This window comes from Rhinolophus sinicus, chromosome 13 (genome assembly GCF_057876585.1).
Source record: "Rhinolophus sinicus isolate RSI-liver-muscle chromosome 13, RSI-T2T, whole genome shotgun sequence".
In the NCBI taxonomy this organism is placed as follows: domain Eukaryota; kingdom Metazoa; phylum Chordata; class Mammalia; order Chiroptera; family Rhinolophidae; genus Rhinolophus; species Rhinolophus sinicus.
Genome location: NC_142513.1, coordinates 63,389,483 through 63,414,723, shown reverse-complemented (window position 1 = coordinate 63,414,723; position 25,241 = coordinate 63,389,483). Strand labels below are relative to the sequence as shown.

At 35.8% G+C, this 25,241-nt stretch overlaps 1 protein-coding gene across 26 annotated transcripts in view; it reads left to right on the top strand.

Annotated features, from left to right (window-relative positions):
• The window catches only part of SCAPER (S-phase cyclin A associated protein in the ER), a 220,490-nt gene that overhangs the window by 35,350 nt on the left and 159,899 nt on the right, over positions 1 to 25,241 (top strand). For 18 of the 26 annotated variants that reach the window (XM_088789438.1, XM_088789431.1, XM_088789429.1 and 15 more), the window contains 5 exons: positions 106 to 222; positions 3,184 to 3,344; positions 16,219 to 16,475; positions 19,748 to 19,984; positions 24,909 to 25,079. In XM_088789438.1, coding sequence (XP_088645564.1) covers positions 106 to 222; positions 3,184 to 3,344; positions 16,219 to 16,475; positions 19,748 to 19,984; positions 24,909 to 25,079 — 943 coding nt within the window. The remainder of the gene's footprint in view (positions 1 to 105; positions 223 to 3,183; positions 3,345 to 16,218; positions 16,476 to 19,747; positions 19,985 to 24,908; positions 25,080 to 25,241) is intronic. The other 8 variants (XM_074318197.2, XM_074318182.2, XM_074318176.2 and 5 more) reach the window with 1 other exon arrangement.

The window sequence follows — 25,241 nt, the reverse complement described above, 5'->3', positions numbered from 1 at the left end:
ATTGTGACCCAATTCTGTTTGTATTACCCACTAACAACCAACAGAAGAGATTGAGTTGCCCCTCTTTTCTCTTAATTTAATCTGCTGTGTGTCTTGAATTGGCAGACCAACTTCATTGGCATGGGAAGTAAAGAAGATGTCTCCTGGACGCCATGTGATTCCAAGTCCATCAACAGATAGAATAAGCATAACATCAAATGCTCGAAGAAGCTTAAATTTTGGGTAAGATGAACTCAAGAAAACCTACTAAGGCTTTCATTACAGTAAATTATTTTCTCTGGATAATACAGTATTATAAAACTGCTATTCCAGTATAAAAATATCCATGTACGTTTGTGGTGGTTGTGTATATGTTCAAGTTTTCTTTAAAATCCAGGGGACTAAAGGTTTAAATTTAGGCAATGTAGTATTCAAACATAATTAGGATCCAAAAATTTAAACCCATAAAAGTATTTCATGCTAAATCATTTGTGACATGAACTGGTGATTTCTTTCAAAACAAAAGATCTGAACGTGTATCCCTGTGTTATTGTCATGTAAATTACATCTTCATACAACATAAATCACATCAACACAGTTTTATCAGTATTGTTTTATGCAGTTGTCTTTTAAATCAGAAGAAGAAAAGAGTTAGAGAAGATTAAAAAAAACACCACATTGATATTGTTTTTTGTATTTACGTATGTAGTAACTTTTACTGGTGCTCTTTATTTCTTCACATGGAATCAAGTTACTATCCAATGTCCTCTCACTTCAGCCTGACAGGGACTCCTTTAGCATGTCTTGTTGAGCAGGTGAGCTAGCGACAGTTTCTTTGGTTTTGTTTATCTGAGAATATCTTACTTTAGCCTTTCTTTTTTGAAGGATAGTTTTGTAGTACATACAATTCTTCGTTGAGAGTCATTTTCTTTCAACACTTTGAATATGTTCTCTCACGGCCTTCTGGCTTCCATGGCTGATGTGAAATAAGCTGCTGTTCTCATTGGGCTTCTTTTATGAGATGCCTCCCTTGTGTCTTGCTTCTTTTCAGATTCTTTGTCTTTCAGGAGTTTAACTGTATGATATATCTAGATGTGGACCTCTTGAGTTTATCCTGCTTGAGTTCATTGAGACTTTTGGATGTGGAGTGAATGTTTTCCGTCACATTTGGGAAGTTTGTGTCTTGTTATTTCTGCAGATATTCTTTTTGCCCCTTTCTCTCTCTCGTCTAGGGATCCCACTATACCTACTGTGTTTCCCTGAAAATAAGACCTAGCTGGACAATCAGCTCTAATGCGTCTTTTGGAGCAAAAATTAATATAATACCAGGTATTATATCATATCATATCATCATATGTCATCATATCATATCATATCGCATCATATATCATATCATATCATATCATCATATCATATCATATCATATCATATCATAGACCTGGTCTTATACCACAGTAAAGTAAGAATGGGTCTTATATTACTTTCTGCTCCAAAAGGTGCATTAGAGCTGATTGTCTGGCTAAGTATTATTATGTTAGCACTATTGTTGCTGTTCCACAGGTCTTTGAGGCGCTCTGTTCACCTTTCTGCATTTTTTGTTTCTTTCTGTTTCTCAGATTAAACAATCTCAATTGAAGAGATCAAATTTGATCATTCTTTATTTTGCTAGCTCAAATCAGCTGTTGCACACCTCTGGTGAATTTTTCCTTTCAGTTATTGCACTTTTCAACTCCAGAACATCTATGTAGTTCTTTTTATAGTTACTTTCTCTTTATTGATTTTCTGTATTTGGTGAAACATTCTTTCCCCCATCATGCCACAGTCATTTTCATCTTTTGTCACTACTGAACCTTGCATATACTTGAATTAATATTACATTTGTATTGTGTTATACTTTTTTAAATATTGAAATCTTTGTACTTATACTATGACATTCTTTATGGCTAGATCTTTGTCATATCTTCTGTATCCCAAGCACTTAGCATTGCACTGGCACTTAGACTTCATTAAGCGTTTTTCACTAGAACCAAATTTTTGCATTCAAATGAGATTATCAGATAGTAGTATTACCTTAGGTGTGAAAGTTGATGGACTTTGGAACCTTACAATATTTGACTTTAGTGGAGTACATTCAAGTGTATTCAAGTATGATTTTAAGGGAAGTTCCTTTGTAGTACATTCCATTGGTGTGTGGTTCAGAGTGTTGTACAGTGTATGGTTCGTTTTAATCCTGGGAGCCTTTAATGCATACATGGTACTCGTACTGCATACAAGTCCTCGTACTGATCTCTGTCTGCTCGTACTGTTGGCTTAATTGACACTCTTTATTATCATAGTGAGATGAGACATACTGTTTTTCCCAGCGTGCTGAAAGATGGGGGCTCAGAGACTAACTTTAGTATACCTGCTCACTTCTGCTGTTACTTGCCAAGTTAGATGCTTACTCAGAATTTGTAGTTAGTTACCAAACTTGTTTAGTCAAGTTGTCTTCATTATTTTAACTCATAATTTAAATATTAAGTAAGCCAATAAAATTGAGTTTAGAAAGAGTTATTGTTCCTATGAAAACTAAGACAAGTTTTTGAAAAGCTTTGATAAAGGTGTAAACTATTAAAATAAAGTTTTGCTGTCAAATGAGGAGTGGATAGAACAACTATGAAAGATTGGAGAAAATATTATTAAAGTTAGGAAGGATTTTACACTTAGATTTTTTGATAGGTGTCACTAAAGTCTCACTCGATTTTACAGAAACTGAAACTGGACATTGTCAATGAGGCATCAAGCTTGTGTTTCATATAAGACGTATACACACAGAAAAACTCTCTTTTAATAGTGTCTGTCAATAGATTGGCAAATTAATGCATATGCACGTCATTAAAAGGTGTGAGTTTTAAATGAAAATAAAAAGTTTAAGGTATATGCGTATTTTTTAAGATTCCCAATTTAACTGAAAGTTTTTTAAGCTGAACTAATGAGAGTCTCTATGTTATCTTTGATCCCGTATGTTACGCTGTATTAAATTAAGTGTTGGACCAAGAAAAATGTATGAATATATTTGCCTTAAGTTGCTATGGTAGTATGTTTCTCCATATTTGTGAATACATACATACACACACAAATTCATTTAATACTTAGATGTAGTCTATGTATATTTAAAACTTCACTTTTATGTTTGATGTATTAACACAGCCATTTTATGCCTAGGGGTTCACCTGTCACAGTGGCTGCTCCTCGTCTGGCTCCCACCGGTGTCAGTTGGGCTGACAAGGTAAAGGCTCATCACACAGGCTCTACTGCTTCTTCAGATGTGGCACCTGTCCCTACTTGCCCACCAGTGACAGTACAGAAGACTTCCTGCAAAAATGGCAAGTGACTTTGAATCATCCTTCTTGTGAAGTAGACAGGTGGATATATCTGGAAGTATTCATTTCAGTTGACATTGGTGCTAATAGCATTATACATTTAGCTTTGTGCATCATTTATATGATAATTTGCACTAGTTAAAACCATAAAATAATCTTAAAAAAAACATATGAAAGCTTATGGAGGTCATTCTAGTCTCTGGTTTGCCCTGTGTAAACTTCAAGGAGAATGAATTCTTCTGTCAGTTCATTTATAAGGTAGGTCCTTTATGACTCCTTTGACTTAAAATAGAAAAAAATAGGCTAGATCATTCTCTATGTAGTAAATACTTATAAGTACGAGCCACTATTTCATTAATATTTAAATGATATTTTGGTACTAAAATAATATTCTGTGTTTGTCTTTGCTTACACATCTGTTTTGTATACATCAGAATAATGAAGCGGTTCAAATAAATAGAAGGGCTATTATTCTGAGGGTCCACTTGGAATTTATGCCATAAAAATTTCCTTCATAAAATGGTTTTATATAGAAATCCAGAGTGGATTTTTTTTAATATATCTAAGAATAAGGCTTAGATTTTAGGATGATAGTAAGTAATAATGAATTTCTTGTGAATTAAGGAGCAACTTAAAAATACTGCTTTTTTTTCTTCAATGAAAGATCCCTTTGGTGCTTTTTTTAGTTCAGAAAGAAATGTTTTATTGGATGTAACAGAGACATTTTCACCTTTAGATTATGGATTTTTTGTTATGTTTTGTTTTTCCACTTTGGTTTCAGTACATTGTATGCACTGATTTCAAATAATATTCCTTACTTTTACCCAATATATTCCTCTTCCTTTCTCTATAAAGACTAAAAAGTAGAAAATTGAAAATAGGCATCAATACTTACTCTTAGGAAAAGGTACGAAAATGTGGAATCATAAAGTTTAGTTTCTGTATCTTGAAAACAGTCTGAGAGAAGTATGTTAAAGAATCAAAATTACAAAAACCCTTAAAGAATCATGGCATTAGCACATATCATGGTTTTGTTTAAAGCAGTACTCGCAGATAATTCACGAGTGTGACCATTTGATTGAGGTGAAATGGCAGATCTTGTATATAATGGGGCTTAAAAATACCTTTGTTAATGCAGCAGGAAATTTTGCTTCCATCCACTTTGGTCTTCAGTTTCGGGGTTTTGATACACAGGTGTGGTATATATCTTAAGACACTCATAGTGACAGTATCTATAGTACTGAAGTTTGTAATGATATACTATAAAATCATTTTTGTTAAAGATTAAGCACATGCTTTTACTTTGCTCTTTCCCTAAACTCAACTAAAGTGAAATAACAAGATTAAAAAATAGGCCTTAAGGAAAAAGAGAGAGAAGAGATGATATGAACAAAATTTGGGAAGTTAGAAAGAACAAAGACCAGTGGTGACATCTGACTAAGCTAACTGAATCCTAAGCACAGAGAGTTGGGCAAACTGTTGTGTTCCACAGAATTCCCAAAAGGATCAGATAAAGGTAGAGGCTATACTTGTATGTAAGAAGCATCCTGAAATCTACCCACATCCCCTTAACTCTCAATAGTAGGATGACTATATCCCCCTCACTCAAGTAGAATATTGGAGCTTTCTTCTCTAGAGAAGGTTAAAAAAGATGGAATTGGACCCAGGCATATTGGAAGGTGGGAGTACTGTATTTAAAAACAAGGAGATTAAGTGAAAAGGTATGGCCATATGAAGATAATGTAGAGATCCCTTATCCTCACTTGCATTTCAAGCCCTCTTATCCCACTGAACGCCAGGTTTCCAGATGAAGAGAGCCCACAGCCGAGGAACGCATCCCACATCTGCTATAGATCATGAGATATTGGTCTTTGAGGCTGATACTGTAATTGGATGAGTGTCTCGTAGTTGGGCAATCTGAAGCCAGATAGTCTGTAAAGAGGGGTGCCAATAATTTCTTCCCTCCCTGTGCATACGCGGCACACCACTGTCAAGTAGTCGAGTGTGTTTTCCGTTACCTTGAATCTTTGGCTGGCCCTGTGACTTGATATGATCAGGAGAATGTGACGAGGATGTTAGGTACATTCCCAGCCTAACCCTTTAAGAGGCGTTTGTACCTTCTGTTTTCTCCTTATTGGAAGCCAGCTTCCCTGTAGGGAAGCCTAGGATAGGCCACTAGTAATGAGACACCATGTGAAGAGAAACATGCCACGAGGAGGAACACCTAGTTGTCTCAGCCAACAGATAGTGCCAAGGCGTCAGGCATTTGGTGAAGCCGTCACTAACGGTGAGTGCCCTTGCCGACGCCACGCTGAGATGAGATGAGCGTACCCACACAGCACTCCTCAGAGTCCTGCCTCAAAGAATTGTGTTGACATTACACGGTTAGTGTTTTCAGGTGCCAAATTTGGGGCCTGTTAGAAAAACATAGATGATGGTAATATGTAGTATTTGAATCACAAGGATCATAGAAAAAGAAAGAGAGAAAAGGAGATCTCATTACGGAGATAATGAAAGGAAATAACTCCTATGACTCTTTACACCAAAATAGCTCTTTAAGTATAATGGATGAAAATAGAGTGACATAAATCATGCTGGGAAATTTATGAATACTACAGATGATGAGAGGCTCTAAAAAATTAGAGAAAATAATCAGTTTGTATTCAAATGACCAAGAATCAGAATGGCATCTGCTTTTGCCAGACTATCACTAGAAGCCACAAGAAAAGTGAGCAATGTCTTCAAAATTAATTTCCAATTTAAAAGTCTATGTCCAGCAAAATTGTTTTTTAAATGTAAGAGTAGATTAAAGACATTTCAAACATACAAGATCTCAAAAATTTGTTTTACCTCCATGGACCCAGTCACTGTTGGAGGGACCCAGTCAATATTGGAGGGAACCAGCACAGAAGCGAGGCAGAGGGAGTCTTTTTTTTTTTTTTAATTTATTGGGGTGACAATTGTTAGTAAAATTACATAGATTTCAGGTGTACAATTCTGTATTACATCATCTATAAATCAGAGGGAGTCATTTTGTGGTGGTAATCCCACGGTGCTGGCCGTATACCAGGTCCAGAGGGTTATGGTGGTCACTGTGCTCTGGAAGAGAAGAATCCCAGAAGATAAATTCCTAAACCATATGATGTGTTTGCATATAGTAAGATGAGATTTGAAATGTAGGAGAGTTGAGGTTGAATTCATTCTTAGAATATATTGAGGCTAAATCATGGAAAAAAAGAAATGGGAAACTACAGAGGAGAGCACGAGAGGCACACCTTTACAGGAGTCTGAGGGATGCAGTGAAATGGTGCAAAAGCAGCATTTGAATAGATAATCAGTGAGAATTTGCTCAAAGTGTGGAAAGACATAGTCTTCTAGTCAAGAAGCACTGTAAACCCCAAGCAGGAAAAATACAAAACAAATCTCATTTACATGCAATACACTAAAAATCAAAGAGAAAAATTTTACAAGTAGTTGGAACTAAAAAGAAAAAAAAAAAAAGCCTATTTTCAAAGGAGCAAGAAAATGCCAATAGATGATGGAAACCACATGACAGTGGAGTGACACGATTAAGACGCTGAAAGAAAATAACTGACAGTATACAATTGTATATCCAGTAAAAATAGCCTTTAAAAGTGAAGGTGAAATAAAGAGAAACCCAGATAAATAAAACTTGAGAGAATTATACACTAAAGTAAATGCTACAGAGAGCTTTTAAGGTGGGAGGAGAATGATCCCAGATGGAAGGAAACTTGGAGACACACAAAGGAATGAGAAGCCTAGCGGTAAACATGTGGGTAACATTGACTGCGACACATAATGTCATGTCTAGTAGATATCTGTAGACATATGTAGAATATGAGCTATAGGTAATATAAAAACTTATGACAAAAATCCAAAAGACACGTCCGGCTGGATGACTCAGCTGGTTAGAGCTCGATCTTTGAACAACAGTGCTGCGGGTTCAATTCCCACATGGGCCAGTGAGCTGCGCCCTCCACAAGATTAAAGGTCAACGACTTGGAGCCGATGGACCCTAGGGAAACACTGTGCCCCAGTATTCCCCAATTAAAAAAAAAACAAAAGACTAAAATATAAGCTTTTGAAAAAAAAAAATTCCGAAAGATAGGAGAGGAATAAGTAGAGTTTTTGTTTTTTAGGGTCCTAGCATTGTGTGTGAAGTTACAAAAGTAATACTTTGTATTACACATTGTAAGCAAAGGATGTTATAAATTCTAAAAACGACAGGGAAAAGTAGGAGAATGTTTAACTAGTAATATGACTTTTTTTATTAATCCAAAAGAAGGCAAGAAATGAGAACAAAGAAACACAACAAATGAGACACATCAAAACAAAGTATAAAATGGTAGAAGTAAATGCAAATTTATCCCAATATTATGTGTAAGTGGTCTAAATATTAATATTTAACAACAAAGATCGTAAGACTCCTTTAAAAATAAAGCCCAACTATATTGTGCTTACAAGACATACACCTTCAATATGAAGATACTGAAAAGTCAAAAGAAAAAGACAGGACAATATATTCCATGCGTAATCTATTCAAATCAAAGCTGGTGTTGCTCTAATACCAGACAAAATAGACAAAAGTAGAGAAAGAAGGAACATTTTAAAGAGAGATTTAAAAAAAATTTTAAAGGGTCATTTCAGCAGAGAGATAAAATAAATCTAAATTTATGTGTACAAATACATCTTTAAAACATATAAAGCAAAAACTGACAAATGAGGAGGAAAATTGAAAAATCTATACTCATGGTGGGAGATTTTAACATAACTGTCCCAACAACTAATAGTACAAGTAGACAGAAATCAGTGATGATACAAAATAAACAACCTGATTAATGAAATTCACACAATTGATATGTCTAACAAATAATGCTTCTTCTTTTCCATTTTTTCTTTTGATGTTTCAGTCTGGAAACTTTTTTTTGGTGGGGGTTAATATTTTAAAATTTTTAAAGATTTTTATTAAAACCATAGCTAAAATACAATATTATATGAGTTTCACAGGTACATCATAGCTGTTCAACATTTATGTACCTAAAGAAGTGATCACCCTGATAAGTCCAGCAACCTTCAATCTAGAAACTTGACTGAAATGTCTTTTAGTCCACCAGTCCTCTGTTCTATGTCTGATTCACATTTTCTTGACTGTATTAATAATGACTATATTTTGAAGTCGATATCCAAAAAGTAAAATACCTGAACTACCTGTAGATTTGTTACTTTAAAAACATTTTTGAGGAATTTTCAGTTATTTGATCCTGTTTTATAGCCTGCCACTTAATACTTAGTTAAATGTTTAACATGGTGTATTAAAAATTATAGAGGCTCCTTCTAAAAATATTTGAGTTTTCTTTTGGCAAGAAGATACAGTACAAGCATATCCCCTTAATTCTGTCAAGGTTTGGTTTGAGGTTTTATTAAACTTGATATGTTTTAGTTTGGTCTTTATTCTTTTCGGGTGTCAGCTGAAAACCTGGGTTATTTGCCAAGGCCACTACATTCCTGTTTGCCAACTTCTGTGTCCTCAGCTCTATACAGTTGCTACAGGATCTGCTTAGCTCATTAGCATCACAGCTGCTGCTTTCTGCTGGGTGTCTTGGAATCTTGCCCTTGTATATGCAAAGCTTAGCAGTTGTCAGACTTCTTAAGGGAAGATTGAATGCAGACTTTTTGGCTCACTTTCCTGCAGTTCCCCCCTCCAACATTTTTGCCCCTGAAGTCCCAGTTGCTTTAGACTCATTGAACTCCAATAGTTGTCTCAGCCAGACAGGACTGCTGGTTTCTGTGAGGGCTCACTTCTCCTGCACTGTGAATTCCAGATGTCTTTAGGGAAAATTCCGCGGTGAATGTGAATCTCATGCTGTTGTCCTCCCCTTTTCTCAGGGAGCGTAGTTCCTCAAATCTTGCCTGTACTGGTTGCTTTCCAGTGCCTTTAAACAGTTCATTTATATATTTTGTCTAGCTTTTCTAGTTGTATTTGGAGGAAAGACGGTTACATGTGATACAGGCTACATTGTCATGGTTTTCCCTATAACACATATTCAAACACACACGGAACATTTAGGAAAATTGACACGTTAAGGCATTAAACAAGTTTCAACAAATTTCAGATGATTGAACTCATTCAGTCTCTCTGAACACAGCGGAATTAAGTTACAAATCAGTTACAAAAAGCCATACAGTTCTCAAATTTTTGGAATTTTAGAATATATTATCTAATAATCATGAGTCAGAAGAAATCACAATGAAATTTAGAAAATGTGAATTGAATGAAAATGAACATTTAAAATCTGGTGGGATTAAGATAAAGCTATGCTCTGAGGAAAATTTCTAGCCTCAGTCGCACATATTAGGAAAGAAGAAAACCAACAATTCACAGTTTGTCCATCCCAAGAAGGTATAACAGAACAACCACTTAAACCCAGGGAACATAGAAGGAAGGAAAATATATAGGTAAGAATAGAGAAAATCAACAAAGCCCTAAAGGTTGTTCTTCAAATAGACTAATAAGCTTAACAGACCTCTAGTAATACTGATGAAGAAAAAGAAGAGACAAGGTGTAATGCCAGGAATGGAATAGGGGCATTTGTAGACATCCCACAGATATTAAAAAGATAATAGGATATTATGAACAATATTATATACTAAATTTAGAAAGAGAAGAAATTGACAAATTCTTTGAAAAACACAATGGACCAAAACTTGCGTAGTAAGAATTAGAAAAATTTACAAGTATTAAAAAATGTGAGTCTATTATTAAACATTTTTTAACAAAAAAAAGGCCAGGTAGTAAGGCTTTCCGTGTGAATTCTTCCCCAAATTTAAGGTAAAAATAACATCAATCTTACCAAACTCTTCCTGGGAATAAAAAAGTGGAGTTCATTTTATAATGCTAGCGTAACCTTAGTATCAAAACCTAACAAGGTTATTAAAATAAAACAGAACATTTCTCTTAAACATTGTTGTAAAGACACTAAATAAAATGTTAGTGAATTAAACACAATGCTAAATAAAAATGATAACGAATCACAGTCAAGTTGGGATCATTCCAGTGGTTTTCAATCACTGGTTGTATTGACTTGAATTTAGTGATGCTTTATTAATGACATTTGTAAACTTTAAAAAGTTGTGCAAGTAATGGAGAGTGAAAACTATATGAAATACAATTTTTAGTTTTGTGCACTTCTAAGATTATTCTAAGTATTTAGAAGCTCTCTAATGGTTTATAATTGTATGATTTGCTGGTCTCAACAAATATTCTTCATTAGGGGAATAATTTTTCAACAGCGTTTCTACTACAGATTCATTAAAAATGTTACCTGTCCATAACTAATTTCTTAGTGTCCAGAGACCTGTTGTAGTTTCTGTTTTGATACTGTTTTTATACTCCTCTTGACTTGCTTCAGTTATTTCTGTTTTTCCTTTTATGTTTCTGTTGGCCATCTTATTGGTTAATGGATTAGGTCCAGGTTTTAGGCAGTATTTCTTTCAAAGAGGGGTGTTAAATCTTTCCTTGAAAAAGTAAAGTTATTAATCACAGTGCTTCTAAGAGTGAGCCACTTAAATTAGCTGGAAACTAAAATCTTTTTTCAAACTTAATTTCATAGGTCAGTTTTTTTGTTGTTTTTTTTGGTATGTGCAGGTTTAAACGGTTGATTTTGTAATTTTTCATGTATATATTTAAAGGAAAAAGCAGAAATGAATAACATTGTTATGTACTAAATTTTTAAAAAGTTACACGTGGATGAAAATTAGATACAGACTAGATAGTACGTTACTTAAGGTATTAATAATTTTATTGTTTACCATAGCCATATTGTTAGCTTTTTAAAAAATTACTATTAAAGACACATACTGAATATTTATGGGAGAAATGATATGTCTAGGATTTGCTTTAAAATATTTCAAAAAAACAATAAGGAAGCAGAAATAAATGAAATAAGAGTAGAAGAATGTTGATAACTATTAAAGCTGGATTATTGGAACATGGGGTTCATAATACTATCTTTTTCTATATTGTGTATTTGAAAATCCCCATAATAAAAAGTTTAAAAAACCACAAAACAAATTTAAACATAAATTCCCCTTAGAGATTTCAAAATCCAGACATTTGAAGTAAAATATTACAGGTTCTGTGTAATCTTTATTTTAACATCTAATATAAAAAATTTGACACAGTCATTTTATTTTAAAAAACAGGATAATAATTTGCAAGAATGAGTGTTTTTTGTTTTTCCCTTGAAATAAAATTCCTTCTCATTAGTGAATCATGTGATGGTATGGTCTGTGACACACAAAAAAAGAAAAAATACTTTACACAGTAATGTAGATTTGTAGTTTTTCAAAAATAAGCTTCAGGAATCAGCTTATTTCATCATAATTTTTTTACACAACCTTGGTTGAGATACGATTCATATACCATACAATTCACTAATTTAAAGTATACAGTTCATCTACTTTTAGTGTATTCACCGATATATGCAACCATAACCCCAGTCACTTATGGAATATTTTCATCACCTCCAAAAGAAATATCTTCGCAATGATTTTTTTGTATTTGACATTAAAGTCAAAGGCAAGAAAAGCAAAAATAAAAAAGTGGGATGCCATGAGTCTAAAACCTGCACAGCAGGGAAGACCAACAGAATGAAAAGATAACCTACAGAATGGAAGACAATTATTGCAAATTATATGATAATTTAAATTTTGGATATTACCCCTGATATCCAAAAAATACATAAAGAACTTGTATGACTCAATAGCAAAAAACAAACAAGTCAATTAAGAAATAGAGGAACTGAATGAACAGACATTTGTCAAAGAAGATATCCAGATGGTCACAGGTGCATGAAAAAGTGTTCAAATCACTAATCATCGGGAAAATGCAAATCAAAACCAGAATGAGATGTCACCTCACACCTGTCAGAATGGCTGTCATCCAAAAGACGAGTTAACAAGTGCTGGTGAGGATGTGGAGAAAAGGGAACCCTTGTGCTCTATTGGTGGGATTGCAGATTGGTGCCGCCACTGTGGACAGAGTATGGAGGTACCTCAAAAAATTAAAATAGAGCAACCATATGATGCGGGTATATATCCAAAGGACACAAAATCACTGTCCCAAAGATATAGCTGTACCACCATGTTTATTACAGCAGTATTTACAACAGCCAAGACATGGAATCAACCTAAGTATCCATTGATGGGTGACTGGATAAAACAGTTGTGTATGTGCACCCTCGTGCGCACATACATGCACACACACGTACACATAATGAATTGTTATTCAGCCATAAAAATGGAAGTCCTGCCATTTGCAACTACATAGATGGACTTCGAGGGAATGACACGTATGTTAAGTGAAATAAGTCAGGGAAAGACAAATACTGTGTGGTCTCACTTATATGTGGAGTCTTAAAAAAAAAAAAAGGAATTCTTAGAAACCACAGGTCGGTGGTTGCGAGAGGTGGGGGTGGGAGAAATGGGAGAAGGTGATAAAAAGGTAGAAACTCCCATAAGTTCTGCAGATAGACTGCACAGCATGGTGACTGTAGTTTGCAAAAGGAAAAAAAACTGGCAACTGTGAGGTGATGGGTGTTAACTACTTATTTTGGTAATTATTTCACATATACTTATATCAGACATTGTGTTGTATACCTTAAGCTAATACAATGTTATATGTCCATTATATATCAATAAAACTGGAAAGAAAAAAAACAAAAACCTCATGCCCTTGATTTAACACCTCTCTAATCCCACACTCCCCCATCCCTTATTAGCATATAGCATTATCACTAGATTTTAGCCGTTCTGATCTCTACCTGATAGGTAGATAGTGATATCTCATTGTGGTTTTTGCATTTCTCTAATGGCTAATGATGTTTAATTGCTCTTATTCCTTACTTGCCATTTGTTTATACTCTTCATTGTAATGGTTATTCATTTCTTTTGCCCATTTTCTAGTTGGATTGTTTGTAATAATATTGTTGACTTTTGAGAATTCTCCATATATTTTAGACACAGTCCTTTGTTGGATGTTTTCTACCAGTTTGTTGTTTGTCTTTTCATTCTCCTCACAAAGTCTTTTGCAGAGGACAAATTGTCAGTTTCAATGAGGTCCATGAGGTCTTCTCTTTATGGATCATGTTTTGGGTGTCGGTCTAAGAACTCATTGTCTAGCCATCGGTTGGAAAGATTTTTTTGTTTGTTTGTTTGTTTGTTTGTTTGTTTGTTTTATTGGGGAAGGGGAACAGGACTTTTTTTTTTTTTATTGGGGAACAGTGTGCACTTTCAGGACTTTTCTCCAAGTCAAGTTGTTGTCCCCTCAATCTCAGTTGTGGAGGGTTCTGTTCAGCTTCAAGTTGTTGTTCTTTCAGTCTTAGTTGTGGAGGGCGCATCTCGCTCCAGGTCCAGTTGCCGTTGCTAGTTGCAGGGGGCGCAGCCCACCATCCCTTGCGGGAGTCGAACCGGCAACCTTGTGGTTGAGAGGACGTGCTCCAACCAACTGAGCCACCCGGGAGCTCAGCGGCAGCTCAGCTCAAGGTGCCGTGTTCAATTTTACTTCCAGGGGGCGCTGCCCACCATCCCTTGCGGGACTCGAGGAATTGAACTGGCAACCTTGTGGTTGAGAGCCCACTGGCCCATGTGGGAATGGAACCGGCAGCCTTTGGAGTTAGGAGCATGGAGCTCTAACTGCCTGAGCCACCGGGCCGGCCCTTGGAAAGATTTTTCTTTTGTGTTTCCTAAAATTTTTATGTGTGTTTGCATGAGTTTCCTAGGATTTGTTTTATAGTTTCTTGAATCTGTAGCTTTATGCCTTTCACTAAGTTTGGGAAGTTTTCAGCCGTTTTTTCTGTAAATACTTTTTTAGCCCTACACTCTCTCCCCTCCTTCTGGGACTCTGATGACACAATGATACCTCTTGTGATTGGCCCACAGATCCCTGAGACACCGTTCTTGGTCTCTGTGACACCTATCCAGGAAATGTGGGACACCACCTTTCCTCACTTCCTTGGCAGTTACTGTTGGTGTAAGCTCAGCTCTCCTCTGGGTCCCACTGACACCAGAGAGAGGCAGAGAGAAGGGAGGACTGACTCATCATCTTGGTGCTGTAGGGTGGGGTGGAATCTTAGCTCCCTGCTGGACGCTGCTGACCTAAGGGAAGTGGGGTCCCAGGCTGAGTAAATCTACCTCCCACCACTTTGTTTTACCACATTGATGCTGGTGAGGATGGAAGCTCCGCTTTCTGCAGGGACCTTTGGACACTGAGGGAGGGGAGGGCAATACTGACTAGTCCCCGTTTATACTGTGTCCTTGCTGAATGGAGGTAGGGACTGCTCACCGTTAGACCCTACTGGCACTGGGCTAGGGAGGACCAGTGTCTACTGGTTACTTCTGACTCACGTGGCCTCATTCAGTGTCATTGCTGCTCAGCTTCCCACTTGTCCTCACCGACTGTGGGGTGGGGGACAGTGGAGTGCCCATAACTTCACTATCTGGGGCCTTGTTTAGCCTGGTTAATGCCTGTTGGAGGTGGAGGCTCAGCTCGCCATTTGACTTCGTTGACACTGATTTTGGGGGGGGAATTCGACTACCATCTGTTTCTGCTAATGGGTGGTGCTCCCTGCTTGCACCTCTTGAAACCAGGGTGCGTGGAGGTGAAGGTGGTAAAGGACGGTTTACACTGATGTATGACTGGAATAGAATTTTTCCAGAAGTGTTTCCTGTTTTGATGGGCCACTCAGGTTTTGCTGATGCCTGTTTCGTCTTTGCCTGTTGGTCCTTCGGGTATGCAGGTTTCTGCAGTGCCCTGTCTGGAATGTATAGGAAGCCACAGAACGCCCGGGGAACGGTGCGCTGCCCTGCTGCTTTTCGAGTCCCACCGTCCCTAGGCAGTCCACTGACTTCTTCCTGCCTCTTGATCCCTTGCTGTGCTGATTTGTGTGTTCTGTCCCGCGTTGGAAGTTGTAAAGGGAGGACGTAGAAATGAAGTGGGGCTGTTCCATCTTGACCACACAGAACTGGAAGTCTTCATATTGATTTTGATGTAATGTAAAAATTGTGGCTAGGTACTTCGTGGTATGCATCCATAACTCAGGTTGTGACATTTGGAAACATTTTAGTAGAAAATTCTTCTTTATTTTAGGCTGTTAGGCTGTGTGCCAGGCCCTCAGTTTCCTGGTGTGTGTGGTGAAATATTGAACTATGATAGTTCAACAAACATTCTATAATCTTATTATTGAAAGAGGTTTTTTTTCCTACGTTAAGGTATGTTGTTAGTAGTGGGATAGAGGAAAGAACTTGGACTTTGGAGCTAGCCCTGTGTTGCGACTTTGAGAAATGGAGTGGCAGTTTTATTTAGCCATTGGGGCATGGACACCAGAACCAAGTGGCATCTTGGAAAATTTACTAAGTATGTGACCTTGGTCAAATTACTGAACCTCTGTTTGTCTCAGTTTCCTTACTGATAAAATGGGAATGCTAGCACTCAAAGGGTGGTTGTGAAGATTTAGTGTTATTGTACGTAAAGCACTTAAAATAGCACACACTACACTATATAAATGTGTATTAGTCCTTTCTGATTGTGGGGCCTCAAGTCAGTCTTAATATGACTATCAGTTTTGTTTGTAAAATAGGGCTAATCATACATACCCCACAGTGTAGTTGTAGGGATCAGGGAGAGTGAGAGAGAGAGAGAAAGAGATTGTGTATGTACACACATGCTGCACCTTAATCATAAGTAGTGGCATGTTTGTGTGTTATATTTAATGGACTTAGGTTGGAAGTACTTTTATTTGGCAGCTTTTTGAAAATTATCATTTAAAGAAATCTTTATTTTCCTCCCTCAATTGCACAGAACGGAAAGATGCTGAAGGATGGGAGACTGTTCAGAGAGGAAGGCCTGTTCGTTCACGATCAGCAGCGGTAATGGCAAAAGTTTCAACAGAAGCATTAAGGTCAAAGGATGACAGTGATAAAGAAAATGTACGCCTTTTGCCTGACGAAAGCATACAGAAAGGTGAATTTTTTGGCGATGGACCTTCCAGTATTATAGAAGCCAGACCCAAAGACTCATTATACTCTTGTGACCATCCTCTGGCTGAAAGAACGCAGGTAGTACACTCTGAAACTCCTTTTACTGAATTTTTATAATGGATAAGTGTATTCTGGAATGTCTGATTTTTTTACTTCATTTTTAAATTTATTGGGAAAAATTTCAAATCTGCAGAAAAGTTGCAACAATAGAAAGATGAACTCTTCTACGCCCTTTATGTAGATAAACAGATTAACATTTTGTCGCCTTTTCCCTCTCTATTTACATGTCACACACACATACCATATGCTAAACATTTGAGAGTAATGTGCAAACATAACCATTCACATTCAAGTACTATAGCATGTATCTCCACAGAAAAAGTAAACTTTTACATAATCACATATTTATAAAATTTATGGAATTGGACATTTATGTAATACTGTCATCTAACTTATAGTCCATATTCAAAATTTTCCCATTGTCCCAGTAATTTCTTCATAGATTTTTTTCACCTGATACAGGATCCAATCTAAAATGACGCATTGTATTTGGCTTTGTTTCTTTAATATCTTTCAACCGGAAAAATTACTCAGCCTATCTTTATTTTTCACGACATTAATGCTCTGAAGAATACATTACAGTTTTTTTTGTACAATGACCTTCAGTTTGTTTGTTCATTATTCATTTTAGCTTATGCAGTTAAAAAAATTTTTTAAAAATTTCAATTACAGTTGACATACAATATTATATTAGTTTCAAGTGTACAACACAGTGACTAGACATACAGTTTACGAAGTGATCTCACCATGAGTTTAGTACCCATATGACACCATACATACCGTGTTTCCCCCAAAATAAGACTGGGTCTTATATTAATTTTTGCTCCAAAAGACGCATTAGGGCTTATGTTCAGGGGATGTCGTCCTGAAAAATCATGCTAGGGCTTATTTTCCGGTGAGGTCTTATTTTCCGGTGAGGTCTTATTTTCCGGTTAGGTCTTATTTTCAGGGAAACACGGTAGTTATCACAATACTACTGACTATATTCCCTGTGCTGTACTTTATAGCCCCTCGCTTATGCAGTTTTGACAGATATGAAAGAATTGTTCTTAGCGTTATGTCTAGAGGCATATGATATCAATTTGCACTATTTGTTGTTTACTTGGTTAAAGTAGTGTCCTCGTAATTCATTTGAGGAAAATAGTGAGGAAAGTAAGGATCATTTTCAACCTGCTCCACTTTTACTTCCTGCAATTCAGCTGTAGAGTAGTTTGCTCATATTTAAAATAATTCTTTAAAATTATTATTTCCAGTACTTCACCTGTTAGTCCATTTGAATTTTATTTTACTTATTTGATCTACGAATGCATTTTTAGACATTTGTTTGCATTAACATGCATGTTCAGTTTAGTACGATTTTATGTAAGATGACTAATGAAATATAAGAGGTGTTCTTATATTTGATATGATACAAGGGCTAGTAAAAAGGCTGTAAAATAATTGCAGTATTTCTCAGTTTAGAATAGCATCTGCTTTTTAAAATTCCCTCCTTTTACCTAGTGTAGGACATTTATTTTTATTGAAAACTACGCCCATGTTTTCCCTGTTAATGATGACCACGGCTTTTAATCCTACGTTATTTGTGATGTTCTCTAACTCTTTCACGTCTGTTTTATGCCCATGTGAGATGGGAAGCTCCTCGCAGGCATTATCTTAACGTTGTCTTTTAATTTCCTGCAATATAGAGCAGAGTCCTAGACACATAGGAAATAGTAGATATAACTGTAAGGAACTATTTAATGTGGGTAAAATTGATGAAGAAATTACTTTTTATATCACTTAATAAGCATCTAGCATTTTTGCTAATGTGTATTTTAGCTATAAAAGTTAACAATATCAAAATTTTTCTGGTTTTGTGTAATGAATAGACTTATATGACTTGGGGATTTCAGGAATAATATATACAAAAAACTTTCGAGATATTAAACTATTGCTAAAATATTTCAGTATAAAAGTTCACTGCTGATGGTGGCCAAGTTAATGATCATATTTGTTTTCTCCACTGTCATTCTAAAAATGGAATTAGCATATTTACATATCTTTTCAACATTACTTTATTGTTGAGCTTTGATTTTGTTATATAAATGATACTGATTTTTAATAAACAGTGTTGACCGTATTGTAAACATCAGTAATGCTAATATAAATATTGCCAAGAAGATTATAAACCATGGTGACTGATGTATAGATAATGTTGATAGCAGTGTAAACAAAGTGATACAATTTAAATAATGCTTATGCTAAAATAACACATTTTTGGACCCTTTAAGTTCTGACCAATAGAATTTTTAAAGTAGTTTATAAGACTTGGCCAAGTTTAATATTTATATAAATAATTAATCAAACTGTGCGTTTTATGGCCACTGCAATATTTATCTAAAGTTTATTTAAGTAGTGAGCGAGTTTTAAGTTCAAAATTTTAGAGTTGAGCTCTACTTGGAGCTCATTACTCTGAGTGTAATTGGGAAACACAGCAGCGTTCTTTCTGTACTCTGTTTGAAAGTGAAAATAAAGGCTTGTTTCTATTCATTAAACTAGACGGATTTAAAAAAATGGATATGTATTTGGCCTACTCCAATGTCGTATCTGTTTTCTATTGTTTTCACAGTTATGTTGACTATGTGTTAAATATTCCTAAATGGGAGTTGGAGGATGTCAAAATCTAAAGAATATGATTTGCATAATGAAACTGCATGCGGAGATATCTTGTACTCTTTTATGGTGTATTTCTCTTTTGGATCTCAGAATTGCTATTATGTACCATGTTGGGTCTTCATGAAAGATGCTTAGATGTTGTTTTAATGTTATCTAAAGAGAGCACGTTTCATATTTTTGAGTAAAATACTCTGCAAGTATATATGTTGGTGAAAAGTGCTTTCATTTGAAAAGACAGTCTTCATAAAAACCATGTAAATAAATACCGTTAGTTACTTGCATATGAGACAAAGTGTATACTTGTGGCTAGATAGCTTTTGTGAGGTATGTCTTCAAGTGCTCATCAGGAGTAGGCTGCTGAAGTGAAGTATCACTACAATGTATGTTGCTTGATTTTTTAAAGCAGTCAGACAAAAACCTGGACATTGTAGGTGGGCAAGTAAAAATTGTGGCTGCATGCTTCATGGCTTCTTTTCTTACACTTGAAACATACAAAACAGATGAGTGCGTTGTCTGTCAGCTCATCAACTGGTACTTCGCAGTTGATAGGTTAAGCAGAGTCAGCTTTTTGAGGTGGAGTAGTTGGTGACTATTTTTTATTATCACTGATTCATTCTGTAAATATGTTTCGTTAGTTCACAGCGAGTACATTCGATGATGTCAAGAACTCTGGCAGTCGTATCTTACAAGACAGTTCTGTGCGAACTTCTGAAATACTTCCTGTTCATGTTGATACAGACTGTGTTTCAATTACTCAGCAAGCTGACACACCTCCTTCTCATACAAGTGAAGACAAATTTTCAGCAGAGAAAGCAAGGATGGAAAGTGAAATGGACTCTTCAGATATTTCAAATGTGAGTGCTGCTAACTTGGTAAGAACAACTTATCAGAATTTTGAGTACACATATTAACTCAGTAATCTATTACTGAGGCATAAACCCCAATAATAATTGTGTTGTGTATTGCTTGACACTTTACAAAACATTTTTTTACAAAACATATATAGTATTTCATTTCAACATTTTATTCTTTATAGCAACCTTTTCAATATAGTTAAAACTTTTCTTGTTTTGTAGAGGAAGGAAATGAGACTGTCAGAGTTAAATAACTCTTTGTATGTGATTTGATCAATGGTTTTTAGTCTTGTATTAAGAAAAGCAGTAACACGCTTTTCATGCACCACCTAGCACTCTGGCAGATGGGAAATGGTGCTTACTGGACTTAGTTTTAAAAAGTCTCTCGACATAGTACTTCAGACAGCTGCTGCTTATCATTTGCTTGGCGTTAGTGTTTACAATGAAATTTATTTACTGTACCCCTTGCAGAATCTTTAAAAACGCATTAATTAGTGGTTATTTATAGGTTTATGGTTTCGGATGATTACTTACTTCTGCCGCTGCCTTCCTCTTTCCCACTTTAGTACTGAGATACTTGACCTGTGGGTAGTCCAGACTAGGTCATGCTGGCTTTCTTTAAAAAGTAAGTTTCAAAAGAAATAGACACATATAAAAAGTTGTTTAGAAAAATTATTTAAATTTTATTTTTTTAATGGCCACTGTATACTGTAATTTCTTTCAAAACTTAATGTCTTGCCATGCTATCAGCAGATGGTGATAGGCCAGATTTTACATCTTAAAGAAATAATAACATTAGATACAGATGAAACTTGATATAGTTTGTTTAAGGGAGAAGTAAGGGTTATAGTAATAAGAAAACCAAATATTTAGATCCCTTAATAAGGAATAAAGAACAATTTCATTTTTTTAACGTGGGTCTGTTAGTGTGAATGTTTTAAAACGTTGAACATAATCATGGTCACATAAGTAGTGTGTTTAATATATGGGGTGATATTTATGTTTGTTGTTTTCATAGCGAGATATATTAAATAATTTATTTTGCAAATTGATTTCGTGACAATCAAATTTCAGAAGAGGAAAAGGATCCCATACTTAAAGAAGCATAACATAATTACTATTTAAAGATTCTTCTTTCCTCATTTTTCTTTTGATTATGTATGTAAATAAGCTTGTGGTAGAATATTAAAAACCCTTGGTTATATTGAAGGTCAAATTTACATATTTGAAAGAAAATAAGCCCTGCTTTAAATATGAATTTTACTATATTCTTAGAGGTCTTAGAGGAATTTTAAGTCAAGATTTAAACTTTGTAATTTGTCTTGACAGTGATATTTCTGTGGGTTGCCCTAGACGAGCACTGGGTCTTGAGGTTCCCAGTGGCGGATTATAGAGAATGGCAGCAGCCGTTTCTTTTCTTTCTCAGTACAGTGTGGTGAGACAGCAGTTCAAAGTCACACAACAACCTGTAGTTCTCTTATTTAACAGAAACTAAAGCGGAAAATGACTGAGAACCTTTCTGTTTAAGGTCATCCTTTGCCAACACTGTCAGAAAGTGCTGATAGAAAACCCAGCTACCGTGGAACTATTTTTTCAGATTTGTCAAAATTTCAACTTCTGAAAATTTGAAAATTTAAAAAATGATGATGTCTGCAGATAATTACTTAAATTTCAAGTATAAATGAATCATCATTTCATCCATAAGCTCTCCTTCTACTAATTAAAGTCTTTTCAGGTCTTCAGAGACTAAATAGAAATGTACTTTGGGGAAGATAAAATTGCAGAAATAGACTCACGTGGGAACTTTCTGCAAAGTACAATATATTCAACTTTAATATTTGCATTCACTATTGTTGTTACAACAGTCAGTTTCTGTATTCTAGGGTTTGTAGAGAAAAAGCTTATGACGCACAGGACTAGTCTCTCATCTAAACTCCCTCATCCATAGTCTCTTCCCCTGGGAGACTCTTGTGTGTTTTGTGGGGGAAAGAGGAGAAAGAGAGAGCTGAAATGGAAAGGAGGAGAGGAAGCTGTAAAGAAGACACCCGTGCCTGCGTCCAGTGCACACTAATTCAGTGATGAGCTGGGGCTCAAGCACTGGCATTTGAAATACTTTTATTAAGATGTAACTGATTTTCAGTAAACTTCACATATCTAAAATACACAAATTGATAAATTTTGACATGTGTTTATACCTCGGGAGTCATCACTTCAGTTAAAAGGATGAACATATCAATTGGCTCTAAAAGTTTTCACATTCCCCTTTCTGCCATTCTCTGTATCCCCTTCCTATGGCATCGTTTTTCTGCTGTGACTGTATAATAATGGCCATTTTCAGAACTCTATGTAAATGGAACAATGTAATCTTTGTGTGGCTTCTTTCCCTCAGCATAATTATTTTGAGTTCTATCCATATAGTTACGTATATTAGTAGTTCATTCTTTTTATTGTCTGTAGGAGTGTTCTGTTGTATGCAAGTAACACAGTGTGTTCATCCATTCAGTTGGTGACATGTTTGAGTTGTTTCCAGGTTCTCTGTTGTGAGTAATGGTGCCACGAACATTTGTCTTTGTTTTGAACATTTGTTTTCATTTCTCTTAGGAAAACACCTAGGTCAGTGTTGTTGATGGTTATGTTGAGGTCTGTGCCCATTAACGATACCTTTTTTGTCATTTGAAAGACGGGTATGAAAATCTCTGGATGTGACTGTGGATGTATCTTTTTTGCAAACAACTTTGTCAAGATATAATTAAATAACATGCAATTTACCTTTTTTTTAAAGATTTTTGTTTTTTTTTAAGATTTTTTTATTTTTTATTTTTATTTTTTATTGGGGAAGGGGAACAGGACTTTATTGGGGAACAGTGTGTACTTCCAGGACTTTTTTTTTCCCCCAAGTCAAGTTGTTGTCTTTTCAATCTTAGTTGTGGAGGGTGCCATTCAGCTTCACGTTGTTCTTTCAGTCTTAGTTGTGGAGGGCGCAGCTCAGCTCCAGGTCCAGTTGCCATTTCTAGTTGCAGGGGGCAAAGCCCACCATCCCTTGCGGGAGTCGAACCGGGAACCTTGTGGTTGAGGGGATGCGCGACAACCAACTGAGCCACCCGGGAGCTCAGCGGCAGCTCAGCTCAAGGTGCCGTGTTCAATTTTACTTGCAGGGGGCGCTGCCCACCATCCCTTGCGGGACTCGAGGAATTGAACTGACAACCTTGTGGTTGAGAGCCCACTGGCCCATGTGGGAATCAAACCGGCAGCCTTCGGAGTTAGGAGCATGGAGCTCTAACCGCCTGAGCCACTGGGCCGGCCCGCAATTTACCTTTTAAAGTGCATAATTCAATGTTTTTTTAGTATGTTCACAGTCGTGCAGACATCACCATCATCAGTTTTAGATCATTTTCATCAGTACATAAAGAAATCCAGTACCCATTAACAGGCACTTCTTCTCACCCCACCCTCCCAGCCCTGGACAACCACTCATCTGCTTTCTGTCTTTATAGGTTTACCTGTTCTGGACATTTCACATAATTGTCATCATACAATATGTGATGTTTTCTGACTGGCTGTTTCACTCAGTGTGTTTTCAAGGTTCGTTCGTGTTTTAGCCTGTAGCAGTACTTCATTTCTTTATATGACCAAACAATACTCTGTTGCATAGATATTCCACATTTTATCCATTCTTCAGTTCATGGACATTTAGGGTGTCTCCACTTTTTGGCTATGATGAGTACTGCTGCTTCATGTGGCCGTATGTTTTCATTTCTCCTGGGTATATATCTAGGAGTGGAATTGCTGGTCGTATTATGGATGGAAACTTTACATTTAACTTTTGGGAGGAACTATGAGACTGTTTTCCAAAGTGGCTGCACCATTTTACATTCTCATTAGGTTTTATTTTCTTTTGCAGTTTTATCAGGTTTTTGTTCGTGTATTTTGAAGCTATGTTATTAAGTCCATACATGTTTATGATTGTCTTGTCTTTTGGATGAATTAACTCTTTTTTCATTATGAAATGACCTTTATGGCTCGTGGTGTTTTTTGCTCTGAAATCTACTGTGTCTACTTCAGCTTTCTTTTGAATGGTATTAGCATCGTGTCTCTTTTACCTGTAACCTGTTTATAGTCTCCTATTTAAATGAGGTTTTTTTATGGGCAGCATATGGTTGGGTCTCGCTTTTTATCCAGTTAGAAATCTCTATTATTGACTTGTTTAGATTCTTTCTGGGTAATGTGATTGTTGATACTGTTCCTGTAAATCTGCCATCTCACTATTTGTTTTCCCTTTGACTCATCTGTTGTTCAGCTCCTTTTTTCTCTCTTTTGGATTAATTATAATAACTCCATTTTATCTAATTTGTTGGTTTATTAGCCATAACTCTGTTTTGTTATTTGAATTTTAGCTTTAGGGTTATAATACACATATTTAGCTTATCGTAGGGATTTATCGATTAATGATTCTGATGAATATTATTTGTAATACTTGTGCATATTTTTAAGTTAGGTATATAGCTTCAGAAGGTATCATCACCATTACAACATAAATTCTTCCTATGTTCCCTTTATAGTATAATATTTTTCTTTTGTTTTTAAGATATTTGATCTATAACTTGAGTATTTGCACTCAAATGAAATTCACACTGTCATTAATAATAATACTTGTTATTTATGTAACTTCACAGTATCTTATACACAGCAGTCTGGTAAAGAAGGTAAGTCATGGATTATTGTACCATTTTATGGAATACAAAAAAAGGCTCTTGGTTTTAAGAAACTTCCACACAGCTATTAAGTGGTTGAGTCTGGTGCTGGACGCAGGTTTTATAATTCTAGATAGGTGCTCTTTTATGTATATGTTGTGTGTGTGATTAGAACATGAAGAAATGAGTACTTAACCTTTTGAAGTCAAGTGAGGATTCTTTATTCTGTTTACTTGTTTTTCACTTTATAGTCCATGGCAGAAGTTCTTGCCAAAAAGGAAGAGCTAGCAGATCGTCTAGAAAAGGCCAATGAAGAAGCCATTGCTAGTGCTATTGCTGAAGAGGAACAGTTAACAAGAGAAATCGAAGCTGAAGAAAACAATGATATTAATATTGAAACTGACAACGACAGTGATTTTTCTGTGAGCTTTTAGAATTTTTAACCTAATTGTTCAAAAGAATTTATATTCAGAAATAAAATTCTTAGGGCAAGAAGGACCAAGAGTTCATCTAGTCCTACTTAAATTAATTTTAAAAAATATTTTTCCAGTCATGACATTATTATTCCGTGTGATTGAGACAAA